Source organism: Phyllostomus hastatus, unplaced genomic scaffold (genome assembly GCF_019186645.2).
Source record: "Phyllostomus hastatus isolate PE091 unplaced genomic scaffold, TTU_PhHast_1.1 phas_contig_80, whole genome shotgun sequence".
Classification (NCBI taxonomy): Eukaryota; Metazoa; Chordata; class Mammalia; order Chiroptera; family Phyllostomidae; genus Phyllostomus; species Phyllostomus hastatus.
Genome location: NW_025333960.1, coordinates 38,350,462 through 38,369,872, shown reverse-complemented (window position 1 = coordinate 38,369,872; position 19,411 = coordinate 38,350,462). Strand labels below are relative to the sequence as shown.

The window sequence follows — 19,411 nt, the reverse complement described above, 5'->3', positions numbered from 1 at the left end:
ATGCTGCACAGTTAACACCCCTATGGCTAGAGTCTGTCACACCTTTGAGTTTTTTCCTTTTTTTTTTCTCTGTTCCCTATACACGCAGGTCCAAGTGTCCTCAGTAAGCCTTGTTCAGTGACTGTCGCCAATGAGGCAAGCAAGAAGAAAGTGGACGTTATTGACCTAACAATAGAAAGCTCTTCCGATGAAGAGGAAGACCCTCCTGCCAAAAGGAAGTGCATCTTTATGTCAGAAACACAAAGCAGCCCAACCAAAGGGTTTGTTAATTTATAGTTCACTATTTATTACACTTAAAACTGTTATTGGGATAGATTTATAAATGTCTCTTTGAGAGTTGCATAATCATAGAAGGCTATTTTAATTTGTCTTCAGTTCAGTTGAGAGATTTCCCATATTTTGATAAAGAAAATATTCCCATCTCTGGAAAGTGGGAGTTGAAATCTCCTCATGTGTAAGTATTTCATTTAAGTAGCAAATTTGGCATCACAGACCAGCAGGAAGAAATCTAGTGTAATGGAGTGTGGAATTAGGAATCCTACAGATGTGGTTTCCAATTTTGAGACTGTTGCTTAATCTTCCTGTGATGTTAGATGAAATACTCAAGTTGCCTGAGCTTCCCTTTTTTTGTTCTGTGAAATGGGATTAAAAAATGCCTACCTCATGAGATTATTTTCAGGTTTCAATATCATAATGAAAGAGCTCAGCCCCAGTGTTAGTCACATGGCAGTTTCTCAGTAAAGGTTGCCTTTCCTTCTTACCCTCTCCAGGGCAAAATTGGGGCAAGTTAAATGCCTTCTAGTATGTATTCTTTATGATTCATCTGGCAGGAGCCATTACAGACCTGTAAGTGACAGGTTTGAGTATTTAGCAGTAGGTGTTTCTTAAAGATTTTGAAACCTGAAAGAAAGTGGCAGAGAGTTCTCTTGACATCCCATGACACATTCTTCAGTGTGGTCTTTTTGGCCTCCCAGTGCACGAATTTTTTCCTAATGGCTTTATCGGGGTATACTTTATTTACCCCGAAGGAACAAAATCCTTCCATCTTCAGTGTGCGGTTGCACAGTTAGTAACTTCATAGAGTTGTGCTGTCGTCACCACGGTTAAATTGCAGACTGTGCACAACACCCAGTCAACTTCTCTCCCGTGCATTTGCAGTTAGTCCCCATTTACACCCCAGATCTAGACTAGCCACTGTCTTCTTTTCATCTTTGTAAGTTTGCCTGTTCTTGACTTTTTAATAGAGCTGGAATTGTATTCTCAGTGTGTTTTCGCAGCATTCTTGACTTATATTTACTTTTGTAACCAGGAGAGTTAAGCCTTTTGTGCTGCCTTCACTATTAAAAGGCTTCTGTTTATAGATATGATTTACACGTTGCAGTAAGGGTGCATATTTTTTACCCATTTAATCAGAAGGCTGTTTGTTTGTTAGTTTGCTTTTAGTGGAACAGAAAGTAAGAAGATTTCAAGTGAGGTTTTTCTAGAATACTGATCATTTATTTCTCCTTTTTCAGGCACTTCCATAATTTAAATGTTAAATAAAAAATAAATAAAATTCTGAAGTTTATTCGAGTAGAGAATCATAGGGATATGAATACTTATATGTAGTATTTTCATAGTTGACTTTCCAGTGATATCCTTTAGAATATGCTGAACAAACACAGGTTTCACGGTACTATGTGAGATGGGCTCACACCAGATGGAAGTGTTGTACCCAGTGATGCCGACTCGTGAATTGATGTGGTTTTGGAGGTTGTCTCTGGTGGCATGCCGTATAAGGGTCTTCTGTTTGTTGGTCCTTTAGCACATTTTTACCAGTGTTTGGTAAGGACGTGAAACTGGAGGAATGGAATACACATTGGGTGACTATTTGAAACGGCTTCAGAGGAATAAGGATGGTTCACTCCCATGCTTAGCTACCGTGGAAATAGGTAGATGTAAGACTCCTCGTGTAGGTTAAAAGGAAACAAAAGCTAACCTTGTAAATATAAGGTGGAAATTTGTGACTAAACCAGCAACACACAAAAATTGCAACTGCCCGTCTCATTCCATTAAGTCAGTATAACTCATAGTAGCCAAACTAGATTCACACATTCACAGCCATACAGAAAAACTTATGAGACAGCTCACATTTAGGGAGATCAGTGGAAATTTTGAACTCAATCTTTGGAAATCATTTAATTATATATATGAGTGACATCCATTACCACTAAGTAAGGTTTATCCAGGAATGCTTATTATTAGGAAGTATATTGATAAAATGGATTTTGTCTTAAGAATGAGTATATTTATATTTTTATTTTTTACTTTTTTAAATTGAGTTTATTTAAATGACATTGGTTAATAAGGTCATACAGGTTTCAGGGACATGGTTCTGTAATACAGCATCTCCATATTGTGTTGTCTGTTTACCACCCCAAGTCGAGTTTCCTTCGATCACCATTTGTCCCTCCGCACGCTTTTACCTCACCTCACCCCTTCTCCTCTGGTGCCTGCACAGTCATTTTCACAGATGGCAGAAGGGCGTTCAGTACGTTACAGCCATTCTTCATAGAAACTTTTTGAAATGTCAGAATTCACTTAATGGTTTGAGTGGCTTCACCGCTCAAGCAGATTGGTCCTTAGGCTGCATTAATAAAAGAAGTATAGTGTCCAGGATACACATACATGCCAGTTTTGTTGAATTTGGGGTTAGGTGACTTTCATTTAGACCATTTGGGTCAGTGCCAGTCATCAGGGAGGGTATTAACAAATTCGAGTGGTCAGAGTTGGGGAACAGGGTGGTGAAAGTGGGGCCGCAGCGTGACGGATGGCGGGTCTAAGGACTGAACCGGTCAAACCAGGAGAAGAGACTGTGTGAGAGCTATCACATAGTTGTTAAAAGGGAGACGTTGACTGGACCAATTTTGTTCTTTATCATAATATTTGACCAAAGGCCAGTGGAGGAAAGAGGCATGGGAAAGCTGGAGTTTTCTGAACGCTAAGATAGTCGGCATTTTGTGCTAAAATTACTGTTTCGTGTTACGCTGGCGTGGGTGCCAGCTGCCCCGGTGTCTCAGGGGAGACTCATGCTGTGGTTGTACCACCTCGAATCCCTTTCACCTCTTACTGCTTTTGTTCCTGATCATCATTTGTCCCTCCGTACTCTCTTTTACCTCACCTCACCCCCCTTTTCCTCTGGTGACTGCGTAGTCACTTTAACAGATGGTGGAAAGGCATTCACTAAGTCACTGACATCATTTTGTCACTCCCTGTCTTTTGGCTCAGCACCTAGGAGTTTTATGGTTTTCCTTTGCTGAATTTCCTAGTCAGTGATAGCAAGCAAATCAGAAAGAACAGGAGATGAAAACCCAGGAACACTTATTTTAAGTTACAGTCTAGAAATTTTGTGAGCAGTTATTTTTAAGAGGTATTGTTTTAATAAAAGTTACAATTTTACAGAGCACCAAAAATTAAAAAAAAACACTCTGCCTAGAGATAACCACTGTTAACATTTTGATGGTAATCTTTCTAACCTCTCCCTTGCATACCTACCATAGTCCTTAAATGCAGTTGTGCAATACCTCAGAAGAAACTGGCACCTTAATTTAAGAGATTTTAGAAAACCTCTGATATTTTTCTACAGCAAGAGATAATTTTAAGGATTATACCCCTCCCTCATTTCCTGGAAATGGAATGTTGCTTTGTCATTAAAAGGAGTTATTCTAAAGGTAGGAAACAAAGAATAGAGATAAATATGTATTTGTCTGGATTAAGGATCATTAGGAATTGGTTGCAAAATTTAACATACATGTATATATAATTTTTTAATCCTCACCTGAGGATATGTTTATTGATTTGAGAGAGAGAAACATCAATCTATTGCCTCCCCTACATGCCCTGACCAAGGATCAAACCTGCGACCTTGGTGTGTGCCTGACTGGGAAACGAACCCACAACCTTTTGGTACAGGTGTCTAAACTTTTAGCATTTCTAAGCCACACTGGAAGAAGAGCAGTTGCCTTGGGCCACACATTAAATACACAAACACTAAAGAAAACTGAGGAGCAAAACAACTATTTTAAGTAAATTGACAGTTTTATGTTGGGCTGCATTCATAGCCATCCTGGACCACATGCTACCTGTGCAGTTGGACACCCTTGGTACAGGATGATGCTCCAACCAACTGAGCCACCTGGTCAGGGCTCTTTTTAAATTTGTTATGGTCATAAAAGTGGGAGGGAGCACATGGTGAATTTCAGGCTTATGGATAACAGTTCCACAAGTTTTTGAATTGTTAATCCATTTTTAGGTGTTTTAGCCTGGGCCAAATATGATTAACTCGGTGATCCAGTACACAGTCTTGAATACTAACACTGGCTGTCTGGCAGCATTCCAGCTGTTTTACCTTTGTGCTGTGATATGTGCATAAAGCCATAAAATACATAAGTACACATTGATGATGTAGATGTACATATGCCTGTGTATTTGCCAATTCTATGAGGAGGCAGTAACAAATGGTAAAAGCTTTTTACAACTTTTCATTATTTTATTGCATCATACTTCTGCACTCCCAGTTCCATAAGGCATAGCTGTTGACACTTCTCCAGGTTCTCTGTTATTCCGTATCTATAACCCCGGGGGAGGTGGGGGGGTTTGCATTGACATTAGAATCATTCACCTTTCTGAAAGTGGTCCTTACAAGAATTTGACTAAAACAAAAATGTTTAGTACACAATTTGACAATACTAACAAATGACCAGTTTTACCCAGTCTATACAAAGATGAATTTGTGTTAATGGTTGCGCAGTTCAGGTAATTGGAATTATTTATAGTGAAGTTTAGTTTTTCAGAGATTTGCTGATGTTTTAGATGTTGATTTAATAATTTCTACCCTTGCTGGATTTTGACATTTTCACGTGGTTTTAACAGTTGACATTTTGTATTGTAGAAACAAGGGATGTTAGTGTCATTCAGAGCAAAGTTTCATGCTACGAGAACATATGCACTAATTGTATGTGGCTGTGGTGACAGTGTGTTGCTCTGACCCCTCTGATACAAGTGAAGGGTTGGGGGAGGAAAGTGAATTTGTTGTTGTTTCCGGTAAATGTGATCCAAGTTGAACAGTCAATTCAGGATCAAGACAAAAGGAAGTCTTCACTGTGATCTATGAAAAGAAGAAAAGGGGCAGCAGGAGGAAAGGCGGGCAGGATTTTTTTTCTTATAAACCTGAGCATTTTCTTAATTAGTTTCTTTTTGTGTCAGAACTAAAGTAATAGATTAAAATGTACTTTTAAGTAGGAACTTTTTTTTTAAAGAATTTATTTATTTATTTTTAGAGAGCAGGGAGGGAGAAAGAGAGGAGAGAAACATCAGTGTGTGGTTGCCTCTCACACATCCCCTACTGGGGACCTGGCCTGCAACCCAGGCATGTGCCCTGACTGGGAATCTAACCAGGAACCCTTTGGTTCACAGGGCGGCCCTCAGTCCACTGAGCCACACCAGCCAGGGCAAGTAGGAACTTTTTAAAATAAATGAAATCTTGTACGTGTGTATGTATTGTGTGTTTGTATATATACAGGGTGGATCAAAAGCAGGCTTACAGTTGTGAATACATGAAACAGTTTATTATTATATTATTACTTATTAATTATTGTATTATTTTCCATTCAAACTGTAAACCTACTTTTGCCCTCCCCTGTATCTATATGTCTTCAAAAACTTGCCTCTTAAATATTTAAAAAATACAATTAAAATATTAATACTGTGAGGCAGCCAGAATAGTTAAAGCCACTTTTTAAACTTCTCAGCACTAACATACCCATTTCTCTTCTGGTCTTAATGCCCCCTCCCTCAATTTCTGATAGGCACTCCTGTGTGGGAAATAGGATCATGTGTAATTTGAAACGACTTTTGGCAATTTCCTGTTCTTTTACTTTCATTCCTATAGAGGATGACTTTTTTTTTTCAAACCTCCAGAAAATATGTACTTTAATACAATATAATTTATTTGGTCTAATCCCAAGTTCTCTCTTTCCCCCTCCATAGCCTGCCTTTTCCAACATTTTTACCTCCTGCTTGTGATGTTAGGTCTGCAGATACCATTGGAGGCCAAGAAACCTTCTGATTCTAAGCTTAAGGAGATGCTCTTTGGAAGATCACTTCCTTCTGTCTTCACCTCCCTCTGGAAAATGCTTTTGAAATGCCAAGCTTATTGTCTCAAACATAGTATATTTCCTGTGTCTCCTAAATGGATCTGTTTTTAAGATTTATGAACTCTGACCTATGCTGTTTATTCACTTTTTGAGACTGACTCAATTGCCACCGCAATCGTATATGTACTCTCAGGAAGGTTTCACTTTGCACCTTTTCTGGTGACATCCATATTTTTTATATACTGCAGAATAATAGCTAGACATTATCCTCCTGTCAGAATGCAAATTAGTTTTAGAACGATTCCAGTGTCTAAATAGATTGTGATTATTTAAGTGGTTTGAGATTTACATTGAACTTACGAAAAAGTTGTTAGTTGTTTGTAGGGTATGATGAGTGCCATGCAGCTGTGTCATTGCTTATTGTTACTTAGTATTTAATAATCTGAGCAATAACAGGAAGTGTTTCGACCAAGAGAAAGGACACCTGGAGGTCCGTGTTGTTGTCTCAGTCTAGCTTTGTGACTGTGGTCCTACTTTAAGTTTCTGTTGGTTTTACTTTCTTCACCTTTGTTGTGGTCCCTCCCAGCTACAGAATTCTAAGCCTCTCACAAAGCTTGCAGTTTCTGGCAGCACTGTGGGATGCCAGCCTAATGTTCCCATGTCCCCAGACTCACCCACTTATTTAATAAAGTTTTATTTTTCAAAATGTATAGTTGGTGAGATCTGTTTATGAATCTTTACTGCAGCTGGGGCATCCCCAGCTTTGGTACTTCAGGTGTAAATCACTTGAACTTTGTGCTTCGAACCCGGTTTACTAGGTCCTGTACTGAGGAGCTCCTGAAGGGCTGCCCTGGCCAAGGGACTGGGCCTGCATGTCTCAGAGATAACAGCCGGAGTGCTAAGTTTATGGAGTGTGTCGTATTTGGCTTTATCACACAAGACTAGGTTATTGTGCTTGCCCCAAACTTTGCCTTTGGAACCAGTTCTTTTAGCCTTGCCCCCAGATTGTTCACGGGGTCTTCGTCTTTCTCGGCTAATGGCACCTTTCTTCTTGTCATCCTTGGGTGGCGTTATGAAACTCAGCAGCTAATTGTTTACCCTGAGCAAAGACAAAATGAAGGTTAAATAGGAAGAAGGCAAAATTGTCTCTTTTTATTTCTGAACTTTAAAAATGCTTAATTATACTGCTTCTTGAAATTATAAAGTTATAATTATTTAAAGTATTATATATAATGTCATTTGTAAAGTGTTTCTTAATATGCGTTTAATTTTAAAGTCATAAACTCTCTTAGAAGAGTAGGTAGTATTATGGTAGCCAACATTTTCTTTCTGGATATTACATCTTAAATCCTGAGTAGTCATTTTAATTTCTATTTACTGCTTATTTTCATCAAGTTGGCAGGCTTTACAAATGGCTTTCTTTGCTTAGGTGATTTCTAGGTAAGAGTGCTAATAATTAACACAGTTCAAGTTAGATAGATGAAATTCTGGTTGAACTAGAGGATGTAGCTTCACTCATGAAATTGCCCTGATTTAAATCAAATCTTAGGATTCCTCTATTTTATTTCTAAAGGTTTTTATAAATAAAACAACTAATATCCACATATGTTATACACATTAATAAGAACATATTCAAAGAATATTTCTATTTGCGGATGAACATTTTGTCTGTCACTCCAGCACTGTACATTGTATTTTATTGCTGACTCGCTCTTACCTCACAGCTGCTACTGAGAGCCCACGTGAGTTCATTTTAAAATGAAGCCCGTTAACAAAAGTGCTGTGTAGGAGTAGCTGCCACATAGTTGTGCTGAAACTTAGTGCTGATGTACCCCCGAGAAGGCGCAGTAGTGCAGCCCTTCTCTCTCGTGAACTGACAGCCGGATAGTCTGTAACTCCCCGTGCCGTTTGGAACAGGGTGCTCATGTACCAGCCGTCTTCGGTAAGGGTGCCCAGTGTGACTTCGGTCGACCCCGCCGCTATGCCGCCCTCATTGACAGACTACTCAGTGCCGTTCCACCACACGCCGATATCGAGCATGTCATCGGATTTGCCAGGTATGTGGAGAGCGTTTTTTTTTTCTATCAAGTTTCATCATTTTTAGTCTTAATCTTTGGAGCAAATAGTTTAAAAATTTTAGATAGAAATGCTAAGGAAGTTTGAAAGCTTCATGTAAAGGTAGTATCTGTTTTAATATATCATAGTCAGTTCCGGTCATTTTAACTAAAGAGCAGTCTGTAGATTCCTGATGATAGAAATATAGTAGGATAATAGGAAATACATAAAATTTATTTCCGCTCATCGAGAATTGGTACTCAGAGACTTTTCCTTGGTTTATTATGCAAGCTTCACAGATTAGGGAGAGAATATTTTTTCATACTGTTCTTAGTAGCCCATCACAACTTTTGTGGAGTGAGTATTGCCTACGGCTTTCCCCTGTGGATTTTTTCCCCTGTGAAAATGGTATCTACCAGCTGTTTCCCTAGAGCACTGCTTAATATTTGGGGATGTCTTTTACATGTATAGTAACTCAACGTTTAAAATATTCAAGGCTGCCTGGACTACCTTAATACCATGACTTGTGCAACCCAGGCCACATTATAAATTTAAACCCTCCCCACCAAAACTCTTCTTTCCTCTCTGTATAGTTGTTGTTTTTGCTGACACTTTTTGTGTGTCAGATGTGAGCAAGTTAAAACCGGTGCCTCTTCATACTCATGACTTCGCTTCTCTCTGAAGGGCACTTTTAGTGTGATGCAGTGCCCTCCCTAGGTGGTTAATTCTCTTGTCTAGATTTCTGAAGTTAATTTTGACCTATCATTTATTCTTATTCCTCTTAGATCTTTATTTTAAGAACCATATATATTCTGTTGGGCAAAATTCATGTTGTTTGAAATAGTTGATAGTTGTGTTACCTGGCCCAATTCAGATAAAATTTAATGGAAAAGAATAGACTACAAATAGTATCCGTGAAAAAATTTTAAATGCGTTTTGCCTGACATATGTTTAGTCTATATGTACTTTCGGAATTGGTATTTTTAAAAACTTTATTGTAAGCCCACCTATCACCAATTAAAAAGTATTTGTTGTATACAAAACTTGATGCTAAAGTAATAGACAGTTGAGGTTTTATGGTTGATATGAGAGACAGAAACTTGGAGATTCTTAATTCTTAACTGCCATATTTTGCTTTAATCTTGGTTGATTTTAAGTGAAGTTGAAGAGTGTCCACACATCATCTTAGTATATGTTATTAACAAACATTTCAGAAGGATTTGTTTCCTAAAGACTTTGAATTAAAAATTGATCCTGAAAAAAAGATGATAAATGTTCCATTTACTAAAGTGACCCTGACCATCCAACAGTATAGCAGACACCATTTACAAATCATCTGCTCTGTTAGTTTTCAAATATGTGATTCTGGATGAATTGTTAAAACTTTAGAAAATTTACAGTTTTTCAAAATTCAGGCATAAATTGAGACTATAAAATGTGCATATTTGAGAAAGATATGGTAAAATATGTTAATTGTATTTTTTGTAGTATTCATTTCAAGCCCGATATTAAGGAACTGAGGCTAATATTCAGGGTAGATGTTTAGCCAATATAAACCAATATATTGATACTGGTTATTAAAATGTTGAAATGCTTTCTACCAGTTGATAAACTGAATAGAATAGAATCTATTGTACTTTATAAGAATTACCAGTTTATTGTCATCTGTGAATCATGTGGCAGTTACTAAATCTAAATAGCTTAGTTTTTTTTCCTTTGGTATTATTGTTAATGTGCTCTTTTGTAATTAGTAATTTATTTTTGTGCATAATTTTATGTAATTAGTCATACTGTACAGAGCTGATAACTATAAATTTAATCATTTATAATAATATATTAAATAAAACACCAAGAATGGAGAGATGACAGAGTTTTAATACATTTCTTAACATTCCTTTTAAACATCATAAACATGAATCTTCTGAATCTGCAGGGGAACAAAGAAGAAATGATATTAATAATGAACCGCAGCTTGGAACGTCTTCTGATACTGTGCAAGAGTGAATTCAAAATAAAACATAATTTGTATTTGTGGAGTGGAAAACAGCTTGATTATTTCAAGAAAAAATATGACTGCCTTATGACTAGTGACATATTGTCAGGGGTGAATGGTGCTCAAGAGTTGTGTCATTAAAACTTGAAAGTGCTAAACATTTACCTATTTAATTATGTAGCAATCATGTTTTGTAAGTTCCCGGCTAAAGTAAGGAAAATGTGTTGTTATTAATAAGACATGTAGAGTCAGTTTCACTTAAAGACATTTAAAATCTAAAAGCTACAGTTTTATCAATGTTAATAGAACAGATGTTTAGAATGTACCATCAGAATTTTTAACACGGCCTGCTTTTTAGTTAAAGATAATTGAGTGCATTTTCAACCATGAAATAGTTAGGAGGGCATAAATAGATACCAGTATAAACTAGTTGAATTTGAAACTTAGGTTGAAATAGAAAAAAACACATTTTTTCTAAACTCACAAGACAAGGAAGTAACAGTAATTAATATTCATGAAACTTCAACTATATGAGCTTTAATAGTCTACTTAAAAGGTAAAATGCAGGACTTTGATAACAAAGTTTATTAGAAGGAATAACATCTGACATAGTATATCAAATTTTAGTGATGGTGTTTGAGGAAAAAATAGTTTTAGTGAGAAATATTTACATTAGAACATTTTTTAATTTTGTATAGCCAGTATCTGTGTAATGCTGGGGAGATAACCTAGAATTTCAACCCGAATTTTAGAACTCTGTCTAGGTGTTTTACTATGCATCATGTGAGTCACCATTTTCAGTGATCCCTGGATGAGGTGTCAAAGGAGACAGATGAAGTGAACCTGTTAAATCAATAGGCTGTGTGTGTGTGTACGTAATATATGTATATAATCCAAATGTTATATATGTATTGACACACACACACACAAAGGCACACATGAAATAAAGAATTACAGTAGGTCTGAAGAGCTGGGAATTGAGAAAATGAAAATAAGTCTTGGCACCTCAATGGGTGGCCTTCAGTGCTAGAGCTGCAAAAACAGTTTGAAAAATTACATCAAGCCTGTGTTTTGATATAAATTGAAGTTTTGAAGTGGGAATAGTTAAACATTTAGAAAATAAGTATTTTTGAATGAACTTGGCCTCAGTACAGATATTCCAACAGAGAAAACAGTACTTTTAGCTTTATAAAATAAGTTTGTTATTCAAGTGAACTGAGTGATTCAACAAACATTCAAAGTAATTGAACGTATAAAATTAAATAAACTGTAAAAGCAGAAGTTATTACAAAAAGAAAAATGTTACACCATTAGAAGCAAAATAAAAGTAATAAAATTGAGCCAATTAGTTCAATGACATGCCAGTAAAGTATCTTTGTGACTTAGTCAATAATGGAGATGTTGAATACATAAAACTTTTTGGAGTTATAAGTGTTAGACAGATTTTGAATTAGTGTTCAGCAGAAGCAGAGAAAGGATTTACTGAACAAGATCATTAATGTGCGAAGAAACCCTGCTCATGGAGGTAATGCCACCTCAAATGGCCAATTTAATGGGGACGAGGTTGGAACAGTCCGTTGTGGTCCCTTTTGTCCATTGTTGGCACAAACCCTACTGTACTATATAGTGACAGGCACACAAAATAAAAAATCACATCAACCTTATTTTACATGTTTTAGAAACAGAATGATTTTTTTTCTTCAATGATTGGTGCTACCTATCCAGTTTCCTATCACTGGATATTTTTAATCACACCTTACTTAGGGATTTATAAGGGGCTACCTATAATTAAAATGTTGAGTTATAAATTATTCATTTTGGTTATTCAGTGTTTTAAATAACATTCCTACTAATATTTCCTATTTTGAGTAATAGTCCAGTATCAGACTTGTACTCTGTATGATTATTTAAGATGACATTGAGTGCCAACAAATAAAAATTTATAGAATTGAATAACAACTGACCTGTCTTAGTGACTTATACTTAGTATGTTTTTTATTTGTTTTGTTTTATTTTATATTTTGAAATTTAGTCAAACTGACATCTAGGGGAACTTTCTTGAAAGTTTATTCTTCAGACATGAAGTTTTTTAATTATTTATTATTATAACTATAATGCTTCACAATGGTATTTTACTGGGCAGCCTTTTCCACGTTCCTGTATCTAAAGCTTAATTGGAGACTCTTCCATCTTTAGTTTAGAAAATAGCATTGGCTTTTAACCCAGTAAGCCTGGATAAGATTAGCTTGTTAGTGAGCGGAAACGAACAGGTGCTTGCTTCGCGCAGAGCTGTGTGCTGCTCCCGTGGGGATGAGGACCAGAGAGGTTCCGTGAAACCGACCTCTGTGTGAGGAGCAGTGTTTCAGGTGAAGCGCACTGTGGTATATTTCTAAAAAAATAAATGTGAAGTATCTCAAGAGCCTAAGTATTTATTTATTTTTTATGGTTCATGTTCACATTACTACCTCCTCGTTTTTATTGCTTTTCATTCTGTTAAGTGATGAAGCAAAGAAATGTTTGTTTTAACTAGTCCTACTCCGGAAATTTTTGGACTCCTCCCTCTAAGTCTCTGGAAGGTGATTTTTCCGGATGTTTTGTCGGGAAACACCATATTTTGCCATGTATAATGCAGACCCACATTTTTGGCCCAAACTTTAAGGAAAAATTTTGTTTTAAGTTTTTAATTCAATATTTTATTCATATATATTTAGATACTTGTGTTTTGTGTTTTAAAGGAATTTTAGCATTTATTTTTGAACATAGTATGGTACAAGAAATTTCATGTAACAGATAACTACAAAACACAAGAACAGATACAAGGTATTTCAGGTACTACCCATGTAAATGCACATCCTTACTTTCCCTCAAACATTTGGGCACAAAAGGGTGCATTATACACAGCATAATACAGTATGTTCATTTTGGGGGTTTTTACACATTGAATATCACTCCTTCTGGTATAGAACCTTCTTATTGCAGAATGGTAAGCACTTGCCCCAAATGTTTTATGATTTATGATAAATATAAAATGATTTTGGGAAATAATTCTTGTCTCCAAAATATGAGACAACTATTAACAAAGCATTTTTGTTTTAGGTTTGGATTTTCTTTCCCTTATTCCCGTTGATCCCCAGGTATGTATCCTGAATTTAAGCAACTAATTTGTATTTGATTGTTGCTTATATCATACTAACTAAAAATGACCAGTTGCATAAAATCAGGACAGTCAACTTTCAGTTATTTACATTGATGGAAAGAAAGTACTATATAAATATTTCAGAGTTTTATTTGGATAAATAAAACTGCTTTTTTTCAATTTATGATGTTTTGGCCTTAATACCTGAATTTTTAATTATATTTTATTCTGTTTAATAACCAGTTGGCAATAATTATAAGCATTTGAGTGGTTCAAATGAGGGAAAGCACTGCCAGATGATAAGAAGCTAAAACTTCACAGAAATTTAAACACTTGTTCTATACAGAGAAAATAGCTAAAGCTGATTAAACTGACTTGAATCATTATCTTTATTCTTCCTTGTCTATAAAGGCAATCAGATTCAGACTTTGGGGACGCCCCAACCTAAAGTTGCTGCAAACCAATTATCCCTGCTTTCTCCGTCAGAGATAACGAATCCCGGTGTCCCTGAGTCCCAACTCAAAGACCTGCAGTGAGCACACCCTCCACTGACAGGCTTATAGCAGGTCAGGACAGAGGAGGCAGAGGCCTGGGGAAGCCAGAGGGGAAAGTGAGACAGAGGACGGGGCTTTGAAAGATGTGATGAAAGTAGGAAAGGAACAGAGGAAGGACACGGAGCACTGTTTCCTAGGCTGCTCAGAATCAACTAACTGCAGGTCTTGTATGACCTCCTGTTTGACGGCTATGTATCTGATCACAAAACCGGAATTTTTTAAAAGATTTTTATTTATTTATTTTTAGAGCAAGGGGAAAGGAGGGAGAGAGAGAGGGAGAGAAACATCAATGTGTGAGAGAAACAAAGATTGGCTGCCTCTTGCACACCCCTGACTGGGGACCTGGACTGCAACCCAGGCATGTGCCCTGACTGTACATGTACCCAGGCTGACACTCAGTCCACTGAGCCACACCAGCCAGGGCCAAAACCGGAAATCTGGGTCCCAGTTAATGTGTGTAGAATGAAGAATTTCTTTTCACCCTGAGTTGACTTTGTGACATCAGTAGATTCTATCTATGGCAAAAAGTACCTCTGTATTCTAGGAAAAGAATTCTTCAGGCTTAAAATGTTACTGAGTTTTCTTTTTTTTTTTATATGAACCACCCTTAAAAAATTATCTTGGAACATAGAGGGTGCTCATTCATAGTGTTACTTGACATGCTTAGTGTTAGGCTAAATTGATTGTAAGCCAATAGAAGGGTGAGGTTGTGCCTTTAGTTTTTCTTAGAATCTTTAGATTTGTTATAGTTCACCTCCATATTGCCCCCTTTTGCCCCTGCGCAGCTGTGTCGATCACACACGAGGGTTTGGAGTTAGAGGAAAAGGGCTGCAACCCGATGATCACAGAAATGCAGGGCACAGAGCCTGCAGCAGCAAGGCAGTACCATGGTGTCTAGCACTCATTTTTATAGATGGAGTAGAGGACCTTTTTACTAAGGGGCAGTCATATTTGCCTGAGAAGTAGAGGAAATAAAATGGAAGTGTTTGGCTTTTTTCCCAGCTGCTTTCTGCAATTATAGTGGAAAGTAGGAAATCAATTTGCTTTTAGAACAGTTTACTACCTAAGAGTTAAGCTTTTTTTTAGAACTCTTTAAGAACTATTCATTTTTCCCCTTAACCAATATCCCCTTGGCATTCATTTTATTGATGAACCAAAACTGTTATTTATCTTAAACATTAAATTACTTTTTTGAAAGGCAGCCTGAATTTTAGTTTTTCTTCCACTGACTACCAGCTTAAACCTGGGGCTGCCATTCCCATATTTTTTTGAAGAGCATGTAATCTGAACAGCCCCAGTTTTAAATTCCTGTTCTGTAGCTTTGTATCTCTAGTTACAGCTGAATATAGAATTGATAACATTGATTAGATTTCCTTACTGATCTCTCATACTATCTGAAGATAAACTTAGGATATCTCTTGTATATACTGGACCTCACTTATTTTACTAAACTCAGTGCAATTTCTTCCACAAAATATTCTGCGATTGTATAAAATAAAGCTTTGAGCTCTCGTCTGTCTCTCTCCCTCTTGGTCAGCACTGGAGTATTAAACTGAGGTTTGAATCTGTTTAGGAATCGGCAAACAAGCTGGTAAGGAAACAAATACAAACTCTTACAGAGTGGTGTCAAGATTAGATTAGATCTACTTTAAGATTTATTCTGAAATTTTGTGATTACGTGAGATAATGCTCTGTTCTGAGCATCACGTGGTAGTTAGCTACCCTGCGTCTACTTTAGGATGAATGATGCCTCGGAGTTATACAGGTATTGTTACATGTATGTACAAAGGAGTCAAATGCCACTATTTAGCTGATCAGTCTGAACATTATTCCTAAATGATCTGATTGACACTAAATTTTGAAAGAATTCTTGAATTTTGCATTGGCATTTTTGCTCAATACCATTAAAACTAAGTATTTACTAGCCTTGTGCAGTGTGATTTAAACCTGGTGTAAATACATTCAGTGAGCAAAATCTTTTTGAGATTAATTACGAATCATGATTATAGAGCCTGTATTTATTATTAAATGCTGTTGACATTTTTGTAATTGTTCCTATATTTTTGGTCAACAAATTCTACAAATTCTGAGAGAGTCAAGAATATGCTACATTCACTAAGTAATGTGAAATAGCTAAATTCATGCCACCTTCCATCCAAAGATGGGAAGTTTTGAGAAAATTTTAAATCCCATTGGGATTTAAATAATGTGGCTCTCACTTGTGCATATTAACAATTTCTAGTTTCTTTATTTAAAATCAATGTAGCCTCTTCCTCATCGGCATCATTGTTTGTTTCAAGCAGTACTGTCCTCCTATGTTTTTGGATAGTCTCACCTCACCCTTAACAGCAAGCAGTACGTCTGTCACCACCACCAGCCCCCATGAGAGCAGTGCTCATGTTAGTTCATCCAGCAACAGGAGTGAGACAGGGGTCATAACCAGCAGTGGAGGTAACATTCCTGACATCATCTCATTGGACTAAAGGAGGACTCACTCAGTTCTAGGAATCATTCATCAAAACTGCTCTTTCTTGGATCTCGGGTCCATGGAAGCTATTTTTTTTATAACAATTACTTTGATATTTATTAAAACGTCAAATGGATTCTTTTGCTTTCTGAGAGATGAACACAGATGACTGCAGCAAGAACCAAATGACACACAAGACTTTCTTATTCATGCTGTGTTCTCAGCATCAGATGCGTTCAGCCATAACTGTACCTTCCTGGGAGATGGATTTCAGTTTCATGTTACTGGATGGATTCTGCAAATCAGTTAAACATATTTTGGGTTGTAATAAACAGCAATAAAATCATGTAAATGTTCAAGTAAACTTTTTTCTAATTAAAAAAAAAGATGTAATCAATGATTCTGAAATGACAGCAAAGTTTGTTTAACCTGATGTGAAGGAAAAATATATGGAAAGAAATTAAGCTTGCCAAATGAGTCCCTAACGTGGAGATTTGGTCTCTTCCGTTGAACTGATGAAGTCTTGATAAGTGGCCAAAGCTTGGGTTCCACTTTTCTTCTGCAGTTCCAGTTTTCTTCCTGATTCCATCAAAGAAAATGGCCTTTGTGTTAACACATTTTTTTCCCTGGTTGTCGTTTACACTTTGATATTGTTTGCTACTGAATACAGAGAGAAGTTCTAGGATTCGGCTGCTCTGTATTAGCGAGTATGTTGAAGAACACTACACAGATTCTGCCCTGACACCGTGTGTGTGTGGTTTTTGGTAATTGAACATTTCATTGTAGGGATTTCTATAAATTTTGGGCTTGCCTTTTCAAAAAGAATTCTATGCGGCCATTGAAGGAAATGTTTTTGGAGTAAGGTGGCTGGAGTGTGTGTTAGAACTGTGTTCGTACCATCCAAAAGTATTGAGAACTTGGAGGCAGTGGAAGAACAGATTTGGGGGAAGTGGAAATAACAAAGTTTAACTTGTTTCTAAGAACTTCTTTTGCCCATGTACTTTATAGAATAATATTCAAGTTTTTTTGAAACTTTTCACATTTTCATAACACTGACCAAAATATATGTTTTAGATCTCTGATTATATTGAAAGAAAAAGCAAATAGCAAGAGATAGGGATGGCATCAGATTTCCTTTTTCTTTTTTAAAGGGAAATCCTTCCTGAAATCACTAAAGACAAAACAGAATTAGGAAAGTCTGAATTTAAATAAAGAAGTGTGGGTAGGAGGATGAGCCTGAACCCCACTTTGAAAACCACTGTCTGATAGTGTGCATTTTATTTTAAATCCCTCAAGAAACTGAATTCTACCCTTAGAGAAACATTTTCATTTAACTTCCGTATTTTCTTTTGCTTCGTTTGGCTTCCTAAATAGTTTTCGAGTTCTCAAGGTGTTAATACTTTCCCAGTGCTTAGCTTTCTCTCCCCAATCTGTCTCTATTTTAAAGATAAAGCCCTTTTTGTAAAACGACTAACCTAACTGATTCTCAGGCTCAAGTGCCCAGATGAAGAGTATCAGTTTCAGTTGGAATCTCAGAGACCCTTGACTTCAGGGTTGGTGCAACTCCAGGGAGCTGACATGTCGAGTGCTCGGGTGTTACCCCTCCTTGAGTTGCCACGGCCTGTGTGTACCTTTTGTACTGACTGACGTCCGTGTGATTTCCTGTAACATCCCTTTGACTCCAGCGTCCCCTCACCTGATAAACCCGCAGTAGTTGTGCCACAGTTGCCAGTTCTAGCTTGTCACTAGATTTCCAGTCCATGTTCTAGTCTTTTGGTCCAGACACAGAATTTCTTCATGGTAAAATTTTATGTTGCTGCTTTAAATACAGATGTAATTTCTGTTAACTCTGTATTCAGATAGAAAAAGTAACCTGATTTGTGTGATATAATTTGTTAATAAAGAAATGAAGTATATTTGTTATCATTTTGTTACCCTTCAGATTCTCAGAGACTCCCCTCCCCAATTTAACCAACAGAGTTTTTATAAGGTAAATGAAAATATTAATAGAAATTAGTTTATTTTCTTGGTTCTTGTAATGGATACCTCTGCTTTTGTAGTTGTGATTTGTTTCCTTTTTGATGTTTCATGTGAACAGCTTTAGTGTTCGTTTTGGTGCTTCCCACTTAAATTACATACACATTTTTAATTTATCTCATGCAGGTGACTTAACATTTTTTAAAAATCATTTAAGTTTATAATCTTAAAATTGGGGTTTTGCCCATGTATCTTGGAAGATGAGCACTTTTCTTTATGCCTTTGGCCTTATGATAACGGCATGGTTATTAAGCCATTATCCCTTTCTCAGTGTGGTCACTAAGTATTTTCACCAGGACCCTCAGTTTTTAGCAGTTGGTTTTGCTAGCCCAGACTTTCTGTTTAACCAAGTATAAGGCAGTTTCAGAGGAGGTCGTCTTAACTGTTGCTTAGATGTCAGCCGACCGGTGATTATGTAGAGTATTCTGTTTAAGAAAAGGATCTGCAGTCACCAGTCTCTTAAAGACACCTGCCACCCCTTGTTGTTATCTTTACTCCCATAGAAATGTTAAGGGCTTTTCTTGCTTTGGCAACTCCTGACAGTGTACTTGGTGCTGCGTATAGCTTCATGCCTAAGGTCTGCTTACATCCACTAACTTTCTGACCCTTAGGTGAGCCTCTTTAGGATTTTACTTCCATTTCTGCTCAGAAGGTGTAAATACCCGGCATTTGGTCCCAGGACAGTTATAAAGGCCTAATGGAGCAGTAGAGGTAAATTTAGGTTCTACGGCGCTTATCTAATGTGTTTCAGGAAAGCTAGAATGCAAATACCATGATTAGAAATTCCGAATATGAATAAATTGATTTGTAACTCTTGGTATAAAACAAGTTTCCCTTAGGGTAGAATCTTCAGGAGTTTGAAGAAAAGTAAGATGTTGCGTTTTAGGTGAAGTGTTCCCCAGAGACTGTTCCGACTTTGAGATTCAGACCTTGCAGACGTTCTGCCTTCAGACCAGTCCTGGACACTTAGGATTTAGTGACTGGTTGTCTGTCTTCCTTCTGCCAATAAAGTCTTTACTAGTTACATTTCGTCTT

The 19,411-nt window shown here is 36.9% G+C and overlaps 1 protein-coding gene across 9 annotated transcripts in view; it reads left to right on the top strand.

Moving 5' to 3' along the window:
• The window catches only part of PIAS2 (protein inhibitor of activated STAT 2), an 85,660-nt gene that overhangs the window by 55,270 nt on the left and 10,979 nt on the right, over positions 1 to 19,411 (top strand). For 5 of the 9 annotated variants that reach the window (XM_045850469.1, XM_045850466.1, XM_045850468.1 and 2 more), the window contains 4 exons: positions 89 to 260; positions 8,052 to 8,191; positions 13,279 to 13,316; positions 16,173 to 16,736. In XM_045850469.1, coding sequence (XP_045706425.1) covers positions 89 to 260; positions 8,052 to 8,191; positions 13,279 to 13,316; positions 16,173 to 16,355 — 533 coding nt within the window. In that variant the 3' untranslated portion in view covers positions 16,356 to 16,736. Of the gene's footprint in view, positions 1 to 88; positions 261 to 8,051; positions 8,192 to 10,122; positions 10,236 to 13,278; positions 13,317 to 16,172; positions 16,737 to 19,411 lie in introns of those variants that run through there. The other 4 variants (XM_045850474.1, XM_045850467.1, XM_045850475.1 and 1 more) reach the window with 4 other exon arrangements.